Source organism: Poecilia formosa, unplaced genomic scaffold (assembly GCF_000485575.1).
Source record: "Poecilia formosa unplaced genomic scaffold, Poecilia_formosa-5.1.2 Scaffold82, whole genome shotgun sequence".
Taxonomy (NCBI): domain Eukaryota; kingdom Metazoa; phylum Chordata; class Actinopteri; order Cyprinodontiformes; family Poeciliidae; genus Poecilia; species Poecilia formosa.
This window is the reverse complement of record NW_006800021.1, coordinates 1,477,525-1,493,169: the sequence shown is the minus strand read 5'-3', so window position 1 is coordinate 1,493,169 and position 15,645 is coordinate 1,477,525. Positions and strand designations below refer to the sequence as shown.

Genomic DNA, 15,645 nt, shown 5'->3' with positions numbered 1-15,645 from the left:
GAATGGAAGGAAAAAGTGTGTTAGGAAAAGTAGCACCTGCAAACATGGATAACCACAGCATCGATATGAGTGTTGAACAAAATCAAGTGAAGGACTTGAAGGAGCTTCACAAGGAGTGGAGTGAGGATGGAGTCAGAGCATCAAGAGCCACAAACCAACGCCGACAGAAATCACATTCCTCAAGTCAAGCCACTCCTGAATTAGAGATCGGACCATGGTCAAAAGTCTGTTTTTGAAGAAAAGTAAAATCTGCATTTCCTTTGGAAACCAAGATCCTTTAAAGACTGAGAATCCACTTTGAGTGGTAGTTTGGGATTTTCTCAACTCCAGGAAAAGTTTGGGCAATTCATATTTCGTTCTGATAAACTTTTTGGAGATGCTAGTTTCGATTTCTAGCATGACTTGGCATCTGCTGACACTGCCAAAGGTATCAAAAGCTGCCCAAGAGCTGTGCTTGATTGGTCAACAAACTCACTATTGTCAATAGGAAGATGACTGACTGAATGATCCACTTTATTAATCCTGCATTTTGGAAAACCACGTTACAGTAGCAAAAAACAGACATGGTGATAACAATAAACAAAATCACAATAAGCAGCAATGTAAGATATAAAGAAGATGTATATGTAAATGTATAAAAAATATTGCACAAAGTGGAACATATGTATGAGACATGGCTTAAGAAGCTATGCAATGATGATCACATGGATGAGAGCTAGTAGTGGTGATAAGTAGAACAAACATCCAGAAAACTGCAAAACAGCTGAAACACAGAGTTCCTTTAAATCAAGGCTTACACCCCACCTGTTTAGTTTCCTTTAATTAGTAGTAAATGAAACACAGATGAACATGTTTGATGATGCCATTTGACAAAATGTAATGTTTATTGGTTATTTCGTAATTGATGACGTTTTTATGATGTAAAGCAATTTGATCTGCCTTGTTGCTGAGATGTGCTGTATGAATAAACTTGACTACAAATATAGCAGCGGGCAAGTTATTGGTGCTACATTACTGGTTGTAGGTGTTATGTAGTCTGACAGCAGTTGGTTTGACTGACCTGCGGTGTCTCTCCTTCCTACACTGTGGGTGTATCAGTCTGCTGCTGACGGAGCAGCTAAAGGATCCTACTGTAGGTGAGAGGAGTTCACCACAACTGATTTTCTCCTAGCTACTGTTTTCCTCTCGCCCACCTCCTCAAAGGAGTCCAGAGAATAGTCCAAAACTGAGCCGGCCCTTCTGACCGGCTTGTTACGTCTCTTCCTTCCTGTCCCTTCATTTACTGACGCAGTAATACATGCACAAGGCGTCCCAACCAAGTCTTGAATGCAAAGAAAAGCACATACTTTACTATGAAGGGCTGCACATTTCTCTTTAAAATATCCTACGCAATGAATCCTATATAATATCTGCATTTTCTGAGACACTAAATTAATTGTTTTTTTAAGCCATTTTCATTAAAATTGCAAGAGAGTGTTGGAATATTTAATGCCAGGTGAGATGAATGTGAGTTTTTCTTTCTAAAATGAGTGACACAAAATATTGAACTTATTCTCTGAGCTGTAGCTTCAGCCCTCAGGAGGAGCGCGGCAAATGTCGCGGTTGGACAGCAGGGAGTTGGGTTGGAGGTCATCCCATCAGACCGTCAGTTCCCAAAACTATCCATCCATCCATCCATCCATCCATCCATTTTCTTTACACCCTTGTCCCTTAGTGGGGTTGGGAGGTGTGCTGGTGCCTATCTCCAGCTAACGATCCGGGCGAGAGGCGGGGTACATCCTGGACAGGTCGCCAGTCTGTCACAGGGCAACACCATAACCATCCCAAAACCATACACACAGAAAAAAAACCTTGTAAAAGCACATAGTGGGTCAGTGCGACCCCGCTGGACCGCGCACAAAGTAAAAAAAACTTGAGTCGTCTAACTGATCCCATCTCTTAAGACCGCGGGAGGGTTAAACATTAAACAGTTTAGTGCCTTTATTTAAGTTCAAACACATTTATGTCTTACCGTATATAGTATTAAAAGAAGAGAAAAAAACAAAAATAAATCACTATAAATAATTCAAACGCGCTCGAAAAATTTCACACAGCAGTTCTTTAAAAATCAAACACTACGGTTTCACTGCGATCATTGGAAGTTATTACACGAGTTGCATTGTGAAATGACAAAACTAGTATGATTTTTTTCCCCCCAACAGAATTTAATAAATATAATTTACAGAACATATTTAATACTTCACATCAAATACATACACATACAACATTTAACACACGATCACTGTGTGACGGATGTGGAGCGTCTGTGATAACTGATCAAGGACCTTGTCAGTGATATTACACAGAGAAAACATTTAGAAATTTGACTTAAGCTTCACAAGCAGCAGCGGCTCACACAGCACCATCTGACCTTTAACTGTCACCTGAGGTTATTTAATGAAGAGCAACAGATGGCTCAACATCACTGGATAAACCAATAAGGGAGCGACAACACGGCATCTCATTTGTTTCCCGTTGTGCAGTAACACTGCTCAGAGTAAGAGTGGGTCGGTAACGGCTGCCCGGGCGACAGGATGGTGAATCTACAGCGCCACTGTGTGGATGAATGATGAACAGGGTCCAGCTTGCTCAGTGGGCGCCAGAGGAAAACGGCTGCATGACACTCACAGCAGATCCATTTTACACACACTCTAACCAGATGGCCAAAGATAAGGCTTCAGCTGACAGAAAGCAAAAAATATATATATATATGGCCAAAAAAATTAATGGCTAAAACAAACCACAACAAAAAATATTTAATGATCTGACAACTTGGTCTGAAAGTTTAAAAGAGAAAAGCAACGAGTCCTGCTGCTACTAAAATATTGACTATTCTAGTTCTACTACTACTTTCTTTATCATACCATGTATGTTATATATAGTTATTTTTGATGCATAAACATGAGCAAATAAAAAAAACGGACCCTTAAAAGCACTAGTAGTTTCCAAATAAACATGCTTACTGCTATTAACCTTTTTCTTCCATGAGGTCCTTTACAGAGTAACACAGGAAGTATAACCAGCTGATATTAGCTGCTTAATTAATATCTCAAAGACATGAGGTACTTTGTTGAAATCGGAAAAAAGTGAGGCTGGGTTAGACTCTGACATTTTTAAAAAAAAATCCAGCCTAATAACATTTTGTTTTTTTTTTAGCTGTGCATACGACAGCTGAAAAATCTTTATCTACATTTTTTTTATTTCTAACTTAATTTGTCAATGATGCTTAAATATGTGTGATTTTAAACTCTCACGCTTTTTGATTTTTATGTAAAGCACATTGAATTGTCTTGTACAGAAAATGTGTTACGTGATTAATTAGTCAGGCTATCTGCTCAGGTAGCCAACTTAGCATCAGCTGTTCAACGTGCAGCTCATGTTTTGCTAACTGCAGTTTTAAAGAGCCTGTGACAAGACATCGTTACTAGAAGCAACTACTGAGCTTTCATTTTTGTGTACGCAAAGATTTTTAATGGTAACTATTAGACGACTATAAATTCCATCGCACTGCAGAGTGTCACAGTATTCGTCTGTAGTAAGTAGAGCAGTGTTACCTTAGTGACAGTGGGAGGTACTCTTTCAGTTTCCATTTCAGTGTCTTTTCATGTTTTTTTCCCTGAAGCTTCTCATCAAATATTTTATTTATTATTATGAAATTAAGCCTTTTTACAGCCATGTACATAAATATAAATAATTGAGGCCTTCAGCCGTGGTTCACATCATTTGCTAATTTTCATAAAATCCAAGCGCACTTTTCACTTAATTACATTATCTTCCATTCTGCACTTAGCTCTATTTTCACTTCAAGTTAAACAACTGCACAAAGGCAGCTATGAAACCGAACTGTTAGATCCCTTTGTTGTGGCCGATGTCCGACCAAAAATGAATATCAGGCATTTTTATTTAGAATAAAACGCCTCAGGAGCACAAGTTGTACGACCCACATGCTGGTCCTCAAATTTGACTCTACATGTATGGATTTACCATATAAAAACAAAGACGTAACTCTTTAAACAATAAAAAAAAAACGGTTATGTAATCCACAAACAGAAAATATAGATCAAACTCCATGTTAAGATTATCTTTAAAAACATTCAGTCACTACACTTTCCATTCAATTTGGTGAGATAAAGGGCTAGAAATTGGAAACTGAGCCAATTTCGGATCTAATCTGTAAACACTAGAACTGAAAAATATTTCCTCGATTCATTTCTTTTCAAGGTGCTTTTGCGCTCAATCTGACAATTTAGAAAAATAAGGCTGATTCAAAAGGCCACTGTGCCTAAAGGTCACGTGTTTTATCAGCTTCTCGTTTTCAGATGAACTCTCGGAACATTTAATGGCATTTGACCTTCTATGAAATATTAATTATCACTGATATGCGCTCCTAGACAAATGGACATCGACAGTTCTCTCATGCATTAAGCTAGCAGTCGGTATTGCACAGTTCTCATTTATTCTACCTGGTCACATGTACGGGTGGGTGGAGAAGATGAGGGGTATGCTCAATATTAAAATGGCCTGCAGGATTCTACCAAGCCGAAAAACTGGATTTTTGTCTCTTGCCTTTCCATAGGCACCTTCCTAGTGGTCTGCTTTCAGAGCTGGACCGCGTAGCCACTAACAAGGTGAGTGGAGTCTTCCTAACAATGGCGCTCAGTCCAGAGGAACCTCTGCCACGACGGGTAGGATAGCAGCCGTGGCCTGCTTGGACTCCTTCATCTTGTCGAGGCCGAAGAGCAGGTCCAGCTGCGTCACCGGCCGTAACCGATCCTCGTTGACGGGCCTGAAATGGAGAAAGTGTGAAGGTCTGAGATCTTCTGCATACAATAAAACAAACAACAGTTTAAATAATAATTTTTATTTTTTATGGCAAGTCACAAATTACAACAACCTTAAAGGCGATTTACAGGGACTTACAGGCCACACAAAGCAGCAAATAACAGAAGAATTGAAAGACAATCATTAGCGATGCGCGATTTATCGGCGTTAACATCGGTATCGGCCATTTCTAAACATACTGGTATCGCTCTGTCCGAGCCAGGTTCTAATAACTGATGGTTATTTCTGTCTTGTTGCCGTTTGTGTTCCTGGAAAGGGCATCGGGGGGTTGAGGGCAGTCATGTGGTATGTTTGGTAATGCAGCAAAGAACTGTGGGATTATCGGCAATGTTCGTGGTGTAGGTGTTTGTTTTAAGGTGTTGAAAAGATAGTATATACGTGTAATATCAGTTTAATTTTTCTTTTCATATCAGTGGATTAAAAAAAATACTACATAGTGTCAAAATAAAAAAGTAAAATTTCCAAAATGTGGCATTTATTTGTTCCATTTACTCTCCAGTTAAAACTCCAGTTTTTTTTTTTTTTTTAGTAAATGTGCATCTACCAGCTTTACATGTCTAAAAACATTTTTAATTTTTTTTTTATCAGAATCTTCTTTTTAAAATAGTTAAAAGTCACAGCTGTGTGCTGTCTGTGAACTGTTTTCAGGTCTTGCCAGAGTTAATAGTTTAGATTTAGGTCTAGACTTTAACTAGGCCATTCTAACGCATAAATATGCTTCAATGTTGTACAATTTATTGCATGTTTCACTGATTAAAAAAAAACAAAAAAAACGACCACTATGTTTTGCCATGGAGGTGTTCGTTACGGTTATGTATGGTGTTAGTTTTCTGCCACAATGAGCATTTTCTTCCATGCTGTGTCCCCAACATAGTTTTGCACAAACTGCAAACACAAATTCTTATTAGTTTTAGTTAAATTACATCTTTCTTGTAGCCATGTTTCATGTTCTCTAGAAAATTACATGTTCGATAAATGTTCTAATTGCAAATAATTGTGTTAATAAAGCAAACTAACTTGTAAATGTGAAAGTCTGTGGTATCACTGTGTGTAATGAGGAATACATTATCTACATCAGAGCCGTCTGTGTGTGCAGAGCATGGGCCGTTTTCTGTGAATGCTCATCTGACACCACAAGCTTCTTGCTGCCATAATGGAACGCTCTATGTATGGCGCTCTGAAAAGAAAAATAGTATTTTTTTTCTTCAGCGATAATGTATTTCTTCATCAGGGGATTCCAGTGGTTGTTTAGCAACAGCGCAGAAATGAGTTACACAAATAAGATCTTATAAAAGCCGCTTGCAAAGTCAACCAGGCCCATTTGGCTTAATGGCTTCCAGAACTGTGTGATGTTGATGTTTTGTTTGTAGGCAGTCAAGTCACCATTTTAATGGAAGCATTAATGAAAAATATTAATGAAAAACAAAAACTTACTGAGTGCAGAAAACCAACAAAGTTGTCTTTTGATCAACAGCGATGATGGCAACGTTACCAACTCATGGTTGATTTTATTCTCTCTTAAACAATTAATGTTATTAATGTTTTTGTCACTGATGTGAGTGTTCAGCATTTTCCCTCTGCTGTTCACTGACCTGAGATCTGCTAATATCATCAATCTTTAATCTGTCTGAAAATCTGTCAAATGAAGAATACACTTTCAGCTGGATTTAAACTTCACATTTATTTAGCCAAACAAAAATCATAGCTTAATATTTTGCTCCTTTTTTAGTCCCTTCTGCATCAGGTCTGTTTTTCCACCGAGACAAAAACATATGGAGAACGGTGGCTTATTAACAAGAGGTCAAAAAAACGTTTTTGGTTGTTATTGATAGAAACTCCAACAGATATGAAGAGGTGAAATGACCAGCACCTCATCCACTCAGAGGTAAAGGAATAAGCAGCTAATGTGGCAGATAATAAAACAAGAAGACGTTATCAACGGTGGAACCAGACTGAAGCTGGCAATGCGAGCAGAAAAAAGTCAGAAACCATGGCAACCTACCCTGCCTACTCTGATTGGTCCTGTCTGGTAACTGCCAATAAAGTCCATTAGTGCCAAAAAAATAAATCTAAAAAAAGACATAAAAAAGTACTTTAAGACACCAACTTAACTTTTATTTCTATAATAACACAGGACCTTTTTATATAGCAAAAACCAACAGCATTAAGTTATTCATTAATCTTATGTTAAATAACTCTAAATTACATTAAATATATAACAAAGATATTTTTCTAGCAAACCACAAAAACAAACATTGTTTATGAGATATAAAGTACTAAAAGGAAACTACATTTCATTTGCTTTTAAATGAACAGGAAACTAAAAACGTTCAGCCTTCCTGACTTTAGATCTTCATATTCTATGGACTACAAACTTATATACTTACATCCCCAATCAGAATCTTAAACATGAGGGAAAACAAAGGTAAATGCAATGTAGCAATAGAATGGTCTTTTCAATTTCAATTTCATTAACTACTTTTTAATTCAAACTGAGTGTTATCAGTTGATTGAAAGTTTAAGACCATATCTAAAGCCATGGTTCGGTGTGAAAAAATAAATAAAAAACTTAGGAACCAGCAGGCCTCCACTATTGAGAATCACTTCAAAAAGTAGCTTCGACAGGCTTGATATGAGTGTTTTCTGTCCAGGTGGTAAAAACTGTTTCACACAGAGATTACAGCAGTGCTGTTCTGAAAGGTTTAGAGCCGTTTTTAAATAAGCTCTTGTAATAAGTGTCTGCCTCACTGGAAACAGCTGAACAACAAGCCGGTGTTGCTGCCGAGAGCTCAGGCTGCCCTCCACTGGAGTACAACGCTACAGACTGGTTGCTTTTGTTTTCACAGCTTTTAACTCTGAATCTTTTAGAGAATCTGTATCTTTAAATTTGCATAAATATATTTTAATCCTGTGACTTAACCCTTGTGCGTGCGAGGACTGAGGCAAATGGTACAAGTTTTACGTGTGTGGGGTCGGTTGGACCCCATCTGTAGACACAAGGGTTAATGCTTACAATTAATACTGATATTAAAAACAAAGCATGTTGTGTATTACAGTACTGACCACTTTTATAACCTTGTACAGTATTTGCGTTGACATTTAACGTTCACATTTGATTAAATCAGATTTGACTGTGCAATGTGAAAATGATTTTTTTCTTAAGTAAAATGTAATTTTAGGTCTTTGTTCAAATATTTCATCCATATTTCATCATGTCGTATTTTCATACAATTTCAATTTATCGCATCGTATCGTTGATCATTTATCGTGAACACTTTCTTTTCTTTAAGAATTTTGATTTATTGTCATGATACATTTCAAATTGATGGTAAATAAAAATGAAACAATAAAAAAAACAGCAGTATTGGAAAAGCTACTTTGTTTATTTTCTCCACTTGTTTGTTCCACAACAGCATAAATAAGTATCAGTACATTCAGTAACTTCTGCAGTTTAGAGATGTAAATCGCTGGTTTTTAAGTTAATTGTCCTGAAAAGTCTATTTCAAATGCAAATGGTTTTCAGGAACAATATTTGTGCCAGCCATAAGGTTTCCTAAAAAATAAGTAATAATTTGTTGGGGGTTTTTTTTTCATAATCTTCATCATTATTAAATAATATTGCAAATTATGTGCTATATATTGAAATAAACTAGCTATTTTCTCCCTCATTGTACTTTAATTTATTCCAGGCCAGTGGTTTTAAAACCCAGATAACTGATGGTTTGCTTGTGGTGTCGCTGTGTTTTTTGTGTGGATTTGCTACAGTTATGCTCTAATGATAAAAATAAATTCTAACAATCACACAGCTTCACTATATCTGTTTTTATAAATCATCCCATTTCACCTGCTACTTCACAACTCCTCATTTACTCAAATGTCATACATTTCAGGTCATAAATATCTTCAGCTTTGCGGGTCGTGCAAAAATGACAGCAACGCGCCGAGGAAGCAGATCCGTCTGTCCTTTTCATTCATTGGCGTGTGGGAGGGGCTTCCTGTATTCTAACATCTCCACCACACTGCAGCAGTTTGCTTTGAAATGTGTTCAACGTAAACGTGACAAACAAATCAAAAGAAAAACTAGCCAGCTGTAATTTATCGACATGAAATTCAGCTTCCTCTAATTGAAAGGCAGGTTCAAACTGTCAGCAGCAGGAAGAGTGAATGAAAGTGGAGTTAACAGAGTGGAGAGGATAATTAGTTGCTCCTGCTGGACTGCTAATCTACATATTACAGTTTTTTTTTATTATTATCCATTTTTACAAGTGGTTGAAATGAAGAAAACTAACCCAGTCCTGTCACAGGTATACTTCTTTTCTGAGCCAAAAGAGGGAGAAATCTCGATTTTGTACTTTTCAGCTCTACTGTTACTTTCACGGCTTTTAGCACACTTTGACGACACCAGTTAACCTTAAGCATGTTTTGTTACAAAATCTGAATCACACGACTGCAACAAGTGAATCACATGACCGTTGGTATGCATCGTTATGACACGTTAAGTGCAGGTGTGAGACCTACCCTTCCTCCTCCTCGTAGCTCTGCAGCTGCTGCGCAATCTGCCTGATCTGCTCCTTGCGGACGAAATCCCTGACCCGGTACATGGCGGCGTCGCGGCAGAGCTCTCGGAGGTCGCTGCCCGAGTATCCGTTGGTCTTCTCGGCAATCTCCCTCAGATTTATGGCGTTGCTCAGCTGTGTGGGACAGAAGGAAAAACGCTGCTGTGAAAAAAATCACACCACGTTTGTCACTCGGCCGTCCTGAGGCTACGTTTGTGTCTGTCTGTGAAAAAACAGAAGGCTATAAAGTCTGATGTGATTTATTTTTATTTTTATAGAGTGACTGGAAAAGAAAATAGAGCTGTGACAAAGTGACTGGAGAGACTGGCATGTTGAGGAAAAAAAAAAAAAAAATCACAACTCACATTTTCTCCTGCTAAAATCAGCCGGAGGATGTCTTCTCTCTGCTTTGCGTTCTGCAAAGACAGATGCCACAATGCCAGCTTTGGGTTATACTGAGAATATTGAACTAAACAAATAAATCATCAAAGTATACATTGTCAAGCAAAAGTATTTTAACAGCCTAAACTTTTCCTGTATTTGTCAAGTTATAAGAACAAACTTCAAATTGTACGTGATTAGAATTGCAAACACAAGGTAGAACATAATAGGTAGATAGAAGCATAATGATCATTTTACTCCACAGTAAAAAAAGACCCCTGAAAACTATGGATGCAGTATTCAGTCCCCTTTACTCTCATACCCCTAAAAGAAGTCCCTATCTAGTAAATAAAGTAGAAATGAGGGCTCAGCGATATGGCTTAAAGATACAATCTCAAATTTTTTTTTTCCAATACCAGTTCTGATTTCAACTGAGGTTTTTTTTTTTGTCATGTTCTTGTCTTAAACAGAAAGTCAAACTGACAGAAAATATATGTACAAATAGGCTTTTATTTCAATCATCCCTTACATGACTTGTACGACTGAATATTAGGGCCTGGCTGCATGAACACTTTATTTACAAGACTATAATAATATTAGCAGAATATTCACGCAATTTGACTAAAAGAACATCTTGACAGCAATCATCGCCACATCAATTATACCCACACGAACACAAATACTACTTTTGAAAGACATTCCCGCATTGCAATGTGTTACTTTAGGACACCAGTCACATGAAAAAGTGTGATTTCTATCACTAAATTGCGCACGACAACTGTATTTTCATATTTAGCGGTATTAATTTATTGTTGCTTTCATTGAACAGTAGGAAAAAAAAATGTCAAGGACAGCTTTGCAGGGTCGTAAACATTATTAATTAGAATTTATCGTGACAACAATAAATCAAAATTCTTATCACGATAAGAAATTTATCATGATAAATAATAAGCGTGTGTGTATACCGACCGGCAGGCCGACATGAAACGTGGCAGGCATCCTTCGCAGAATCGCCGGATCCACATCCTGCGGCCTGTTGGTGGCTCCCATCACCATCACCTGCAGTCCCACAGAGCCACAGCCGCTCATTCACACACTGTGCCTTTAACACAAAGGATGCTTTGGCAAACTGGGGACGTCTGACTTTACCTGGGTGGTTAAAGTAGTGTCAAGCCCATCCCACAGGCTCATGAACTGGGCCTTCATCATGGCTGTGGCCTCGTGGTCCAGACTAGAGCGGTTTCTTAGAAATGACTCTAAAAGACGAGACACAGATTCAATTCAGTAAAACTCAGTGAATTAACACTGCAAAAGTACCAAGTACCAAATAAAGTACCAAATGCCTTACCAAGTATTTTTGATCTAGTTTCTAGTCCAAATATCTAGAAATAAGATTAGAATAACTTGAGTAACTTTTAAGATGGCTATAGGAGCTTGTTTTGAGAAAATAATTCCTTAATATTGATGAAAAACTACTTTGCAGATTATTTTAATTACCACAAGACATTATTGCCAGCATATAAGTAAAAATAATCTGTCAGCGGAACATGTACTTTTTCATCAATAATCGGAATTATTTACTTAAAACAAGCCCATACATCTTGCTGAAAACTTAGTTGTAAATTACTTTTGTCTTGTTTCAAGTCTAATAAGATATTTTCACTAGAAACTAGACAAATACATTTGGTAAGATTATGTGTTTTTGCATTGCAGCTACAAAATGTGAAGTATCAAGTGCAAAATGGAAAAGAAATCGACTTTCTTCTTTAGCTCCGCTAATGATCTCACTGATCTGAACGTAACAAAGCGACGTACAACTCACCGATCTCGTCGATAAAGATAATACATGGCTGGATTTTGATGGCCAGCGAGAAGACGGCGGCGGTCAGTTTCTGCGACTCCCCGTACCACATGTCTGTCAGCGTGGAGGCCTGCAGGTTGATAAACTTGCAGCCTGAGGCTTTGGCTGTTGCCTTGGCGATCATGGTCTTCCCACATCCCGGAGGACCAAACAATAAAACACCTGTAAACAACAAAAGATAAATCAGAGAGGAGAAAAAATAAATAAATAAAAATCAGTTGAAGGATTGAACTAGATTTCCGCAGCAGCTAAATTTAGAGCTTGAGCCATCCTGGGGCTCGCTGTACCAAACAGTGAAATAACTCCACACACCTCTCTCTACAATTCAGGCACTGTCGTCACAACGTCACATGGATGAATCTGGTCATTTGACATTAAGCTGACTGACTCAGAAGGTTTATGAAAGGAATTCAAATAGCTTAATTATTATTATTTTGAACGTCTAAGGAGGCGTTTACACGACAATGACCCAACAAAAACGGAATTTTTGTTCCGTTTTTGTTGGATCATCTAAATGAAAACGTTCTAATTAATCTTTGTTTACACAGTAACGGTACACATCAAAAACGTGTAATGCTCTTGCCGCGCCTAGTTGGTGCTAGGTTCGTTGAAACTGAAGAAATTGAAGGCACGTGGATTCGCGCTTCCCCATCAGGTACCATAGACTGGGAGAAAACATGCACTATGTGCGTCTGATTAGGGCGCAAGCAGTTGAAAAAAGTGGGATAACTTTACTGGAACACCTTGTTCGAGCTTTCACGGTGTCCGTGGGCGGCCACTGGGGGACATTGTTCAACCCCCCCTGGACTGAAAGCTGTTTATTGTTTCTACCTTGGAATGGCCAACAGTCTGTTATTCCTATATCAATTTAATACAATAGGAGCTTCCGCACTTCCCATATCTGTGTCCTCTGTCACCTTTTTCAGCAGTTAAAACAGTTTAATCCGTTGTTAACAAGTCGTAACCTGTTTTTCTGAGCCGCCTTCAAACGGCACATGAACGCTGAGACGCCCGAGCTGGGTTTACATCTGTGCGGCAGTGAAGGAGACCTGCTGCTGCTGCTGCGCAGGTGTGTTAGAATCATGGCAGCAAACCAGCAAAATGCAAATAACTTTGCACAGTTTTTCCCCCAAACTAACAGACTGAGTTGATTAAAGCTGCTGGATTCAGGTAATGATAGCTAAACAATCACTAGCTAATATCGATACAGCACCTTAAGCTTGTTAACAAGTAGCCTGTAGGCTACTGATGTTGTTGTCTATATTCAACTACTTAGACTCATTTTGCCCCCCACAAAATAAGTCGATGCCCCCCCTGTTAAACTCGTCTGGAGCCGGGGCTGGTCCGTAGTTCTCTAGATAAGAGCGCTGAACAAGCAGCCGTGTATTTTGTCACCTGGGCGGTGCAGAGCGGTAAAGAGACGCTGAGGGAACCGTATCTGATGGGGAAACACGAATTGTAGTAACACCAGCATTGTGAGTAGTTTCTTCTTCTTCTGTGGATTGTAGGAAGCAGCTATGTTTTGTGTCATACTATGCATGAGCTGGGGATTCTCTGGAAGAAAAGATCCATTTTCTCTGTTTACACAACAAAGGACATCGGTACGTTTCAGAAACATCGCACTCTGGAACCCGTTTTCAATCTGTGCCGTTGTCAGAGAAAACATTCGGTGGTTTCGTGTAAATGTACAGTACAAACGCAACAAAACTCTTCCGTTTTCACCCAAAATCGTTGTCGTGTAAACGGGGCCCTAAAGGAACTCGGAGAATGTTTTTTTGTGACCGCATATCTAGTCTGAGCTGAGTGACCAGAAATACTTGAGAAGTAAATGCTGAACATCTATTGTTCTACGTTATGAAGAAAAGTGTTTTAAGCAGCTTTTCCACTTTTCAAATCCTTATTAACTTGATAAAACTAACAAAGTTTGCTGAGAAGATGGCTACTACTTTAAATATTTCCATAGAAAATGGAAAACTACTTTAAATATTTCCATAGAAAATGGTTGTTTGAGGTGTAGAGTACTTGGGATTGGAATCTATGCTTTGCAAGCAGACTGAGGATAAAATCAATAATAAAACTAATTCTATCTGGTTTTATCATAGCAAGTAATATGCATTAGAATAAGTGTTTGTGTGACAGTAGTGGGCTTCATTCATTAACAGCTGGACAGAAACGGGGGTGGAGAGAGAAGCTAATCGCACCGGTTATGGGAATCGAACGGGAATCAAATGCTTTGAGGACTGCAGGCTCTGCATATGGTGCGCCTGCTCTACCACTGAGCCATTTGGTGACCCTGGAATATACTTATTATTATTTTAAATGTACTCTGGGTTACCTTTAGGAGGCTGGAAGAGTTTAGAGTCGGGTAAAAGGTGTCTTTTCTGAAATGGTAGTATAACGGTGTCCTGCAGCTCATTAATGATCTCATCCAGACCAGCTATATCTCTCCAAGACACCTGCAAAAAAAACAACAGAGTCAGGAAAAGCACAATGATAAATAAATATATGGCTTCAATAATCCCTGCAATACGGAAACAGAAGGAGAACTTTACCCTGATAGTTTGGGGATCGACTAAAAGGGATGCAATGTTCATCTCATACTCAGTCAGTGTGATGCCCTCCAAGCCTATTCGCCTCATCAGCTCCTCTGCCTTGAGTTAGGATATGCAAGTCAGATAAAGACAACAGGATCCAGAGTTGACAGTATATGGTGCGTTGTCAAGGTTACAGCGAAACAGTCACACTGTTGTAGCTATTGGCACCTCTGGTAAAGACGTACGAGACGAGAAGATGAGAATAAGATTGAACAAGAAACAAACACTTTGTGGGATTGTAGTGAAAGAAAGGGTGAATACGTAGAAAATCATATCCTTACTGTTAACCACTGCATAAATGAACCTAAATTTAATATTTGAATTAAAAAAAAATCACAGTGACTACTTCAAAATAAATGTACTCATCTTTAGGCTTTTTACACATCCTTATCTCGTGCGTCTGGCACCACAGGACTGACATACCCGTTTTTTGGCCTGGCTTTTCTGCTTAGAGGTGGGGTCCATCGCCTCCACCACCCATTTGATGCTGTAGTATGTGGCAGCACCAAAGATGCTCAGCCTCACCAACATGCCAATCACTTCATTCCTGGACAGGGGCCGCAGCAGGGCGTCTCTGGGCAGATCCTTCAGCAGCATCAGTGCTGGCTGATGTCAGTCCATTGGCTGGAAGTACATCCGGCGAAAAAGCAGCACAGATCGACACAGAAACAAAACAGAAATCAGTAAAGTTAGATTAGATGTGCATCATTAGAGCGTGATTTGGTCGTTAAACTCATCTTACGTCAGGTGTATTATACGGTGAATTATGTATTTAAGCGTAACAGTTTAACAATAAAGACTTCAAATACAAACTTTGCTAGTTGTGACAGAGATTACAATTAACTTTATGCTGCGAAGGACATTCGTAGGTTAGCAACTGTCGGTACGACAAAGCGTCTGCTGCGCCAAGTATTACTTAAACACCGCGAATTGTTTCAACCCTGGAACTATTTATAAAAAAGAAAAGATTTTATGCTTCTACATATAATTTAGTTTATTCGTCAAGACTAAAAAAGAGATAGACTTACCAAAACTGAAATGAGCAATGTTAGCAAACCTCACTGACGGCGCAACCGTTTTTGTGGCTCGGGTAGGAACAAACACTTTTGTTCCTGAACGCACCTTTCATTGACAACCGCTGGATGGCAGCACTTTCACAAAGAACGGTCACACGAATCAGCACCACGGACAGCACTTTCATAAACACGGCGATGAGGTGAAATACAAACGGAGAGTGGATATATGATTTCATGAAACAATAACAATCTTGGAATCATCTAAACAGGAACATTTTTTGCATCAGTGTTTTCATCTCAAACCAGAGCAAAAGTTAAGACCACCTCTGAATTTTTAATCACTTCTCTTTTCTCTT

General features: G+C 38.7%; 1 protein-coding gene across 1 annotated transcript; it reads right to left on the bottom strand.

The window, feature by feature from the left end:
* Positions 1 to 2,083: 2,083 nt before the first annotated feature.
* atad1a (ATPase family AAA domain containing 1a) lies at positions 2,084 to 15,401 on the bottom strand. Its single transcript, XM_007556977.2, has 10 exons — positions 15,302 to 15,401; positions 14,697 to 14,897; positions 14,232 to 14,330; positions 14,015 to 14,135; positions 11,641 to 11,841; positions 10,968 to 11,074; positions 10,788 to 10,877; positions 9,803 to 9,853; positions 9,400 to 9,572; positions 2,084 to 4,825 (listed from the first exon to the last, which is right to left on the bottom strand). The coding sequence occupies exons 2-10, from the start codon at positions 14,868 to 14,870 to the stop codon at positions 4,696 to 4,698; spliced, it is 1,146 nt and encodes a 381-aa protein (XP_007557039.1). The 5' UTR covers positions 14,871 to 14,897; positions 15,302 to 15,401; the 3' UTR covers positions 2,084 to 4,695.
* Positions 15,402 to 15,645: the final 244 nt, after the last annotated feature.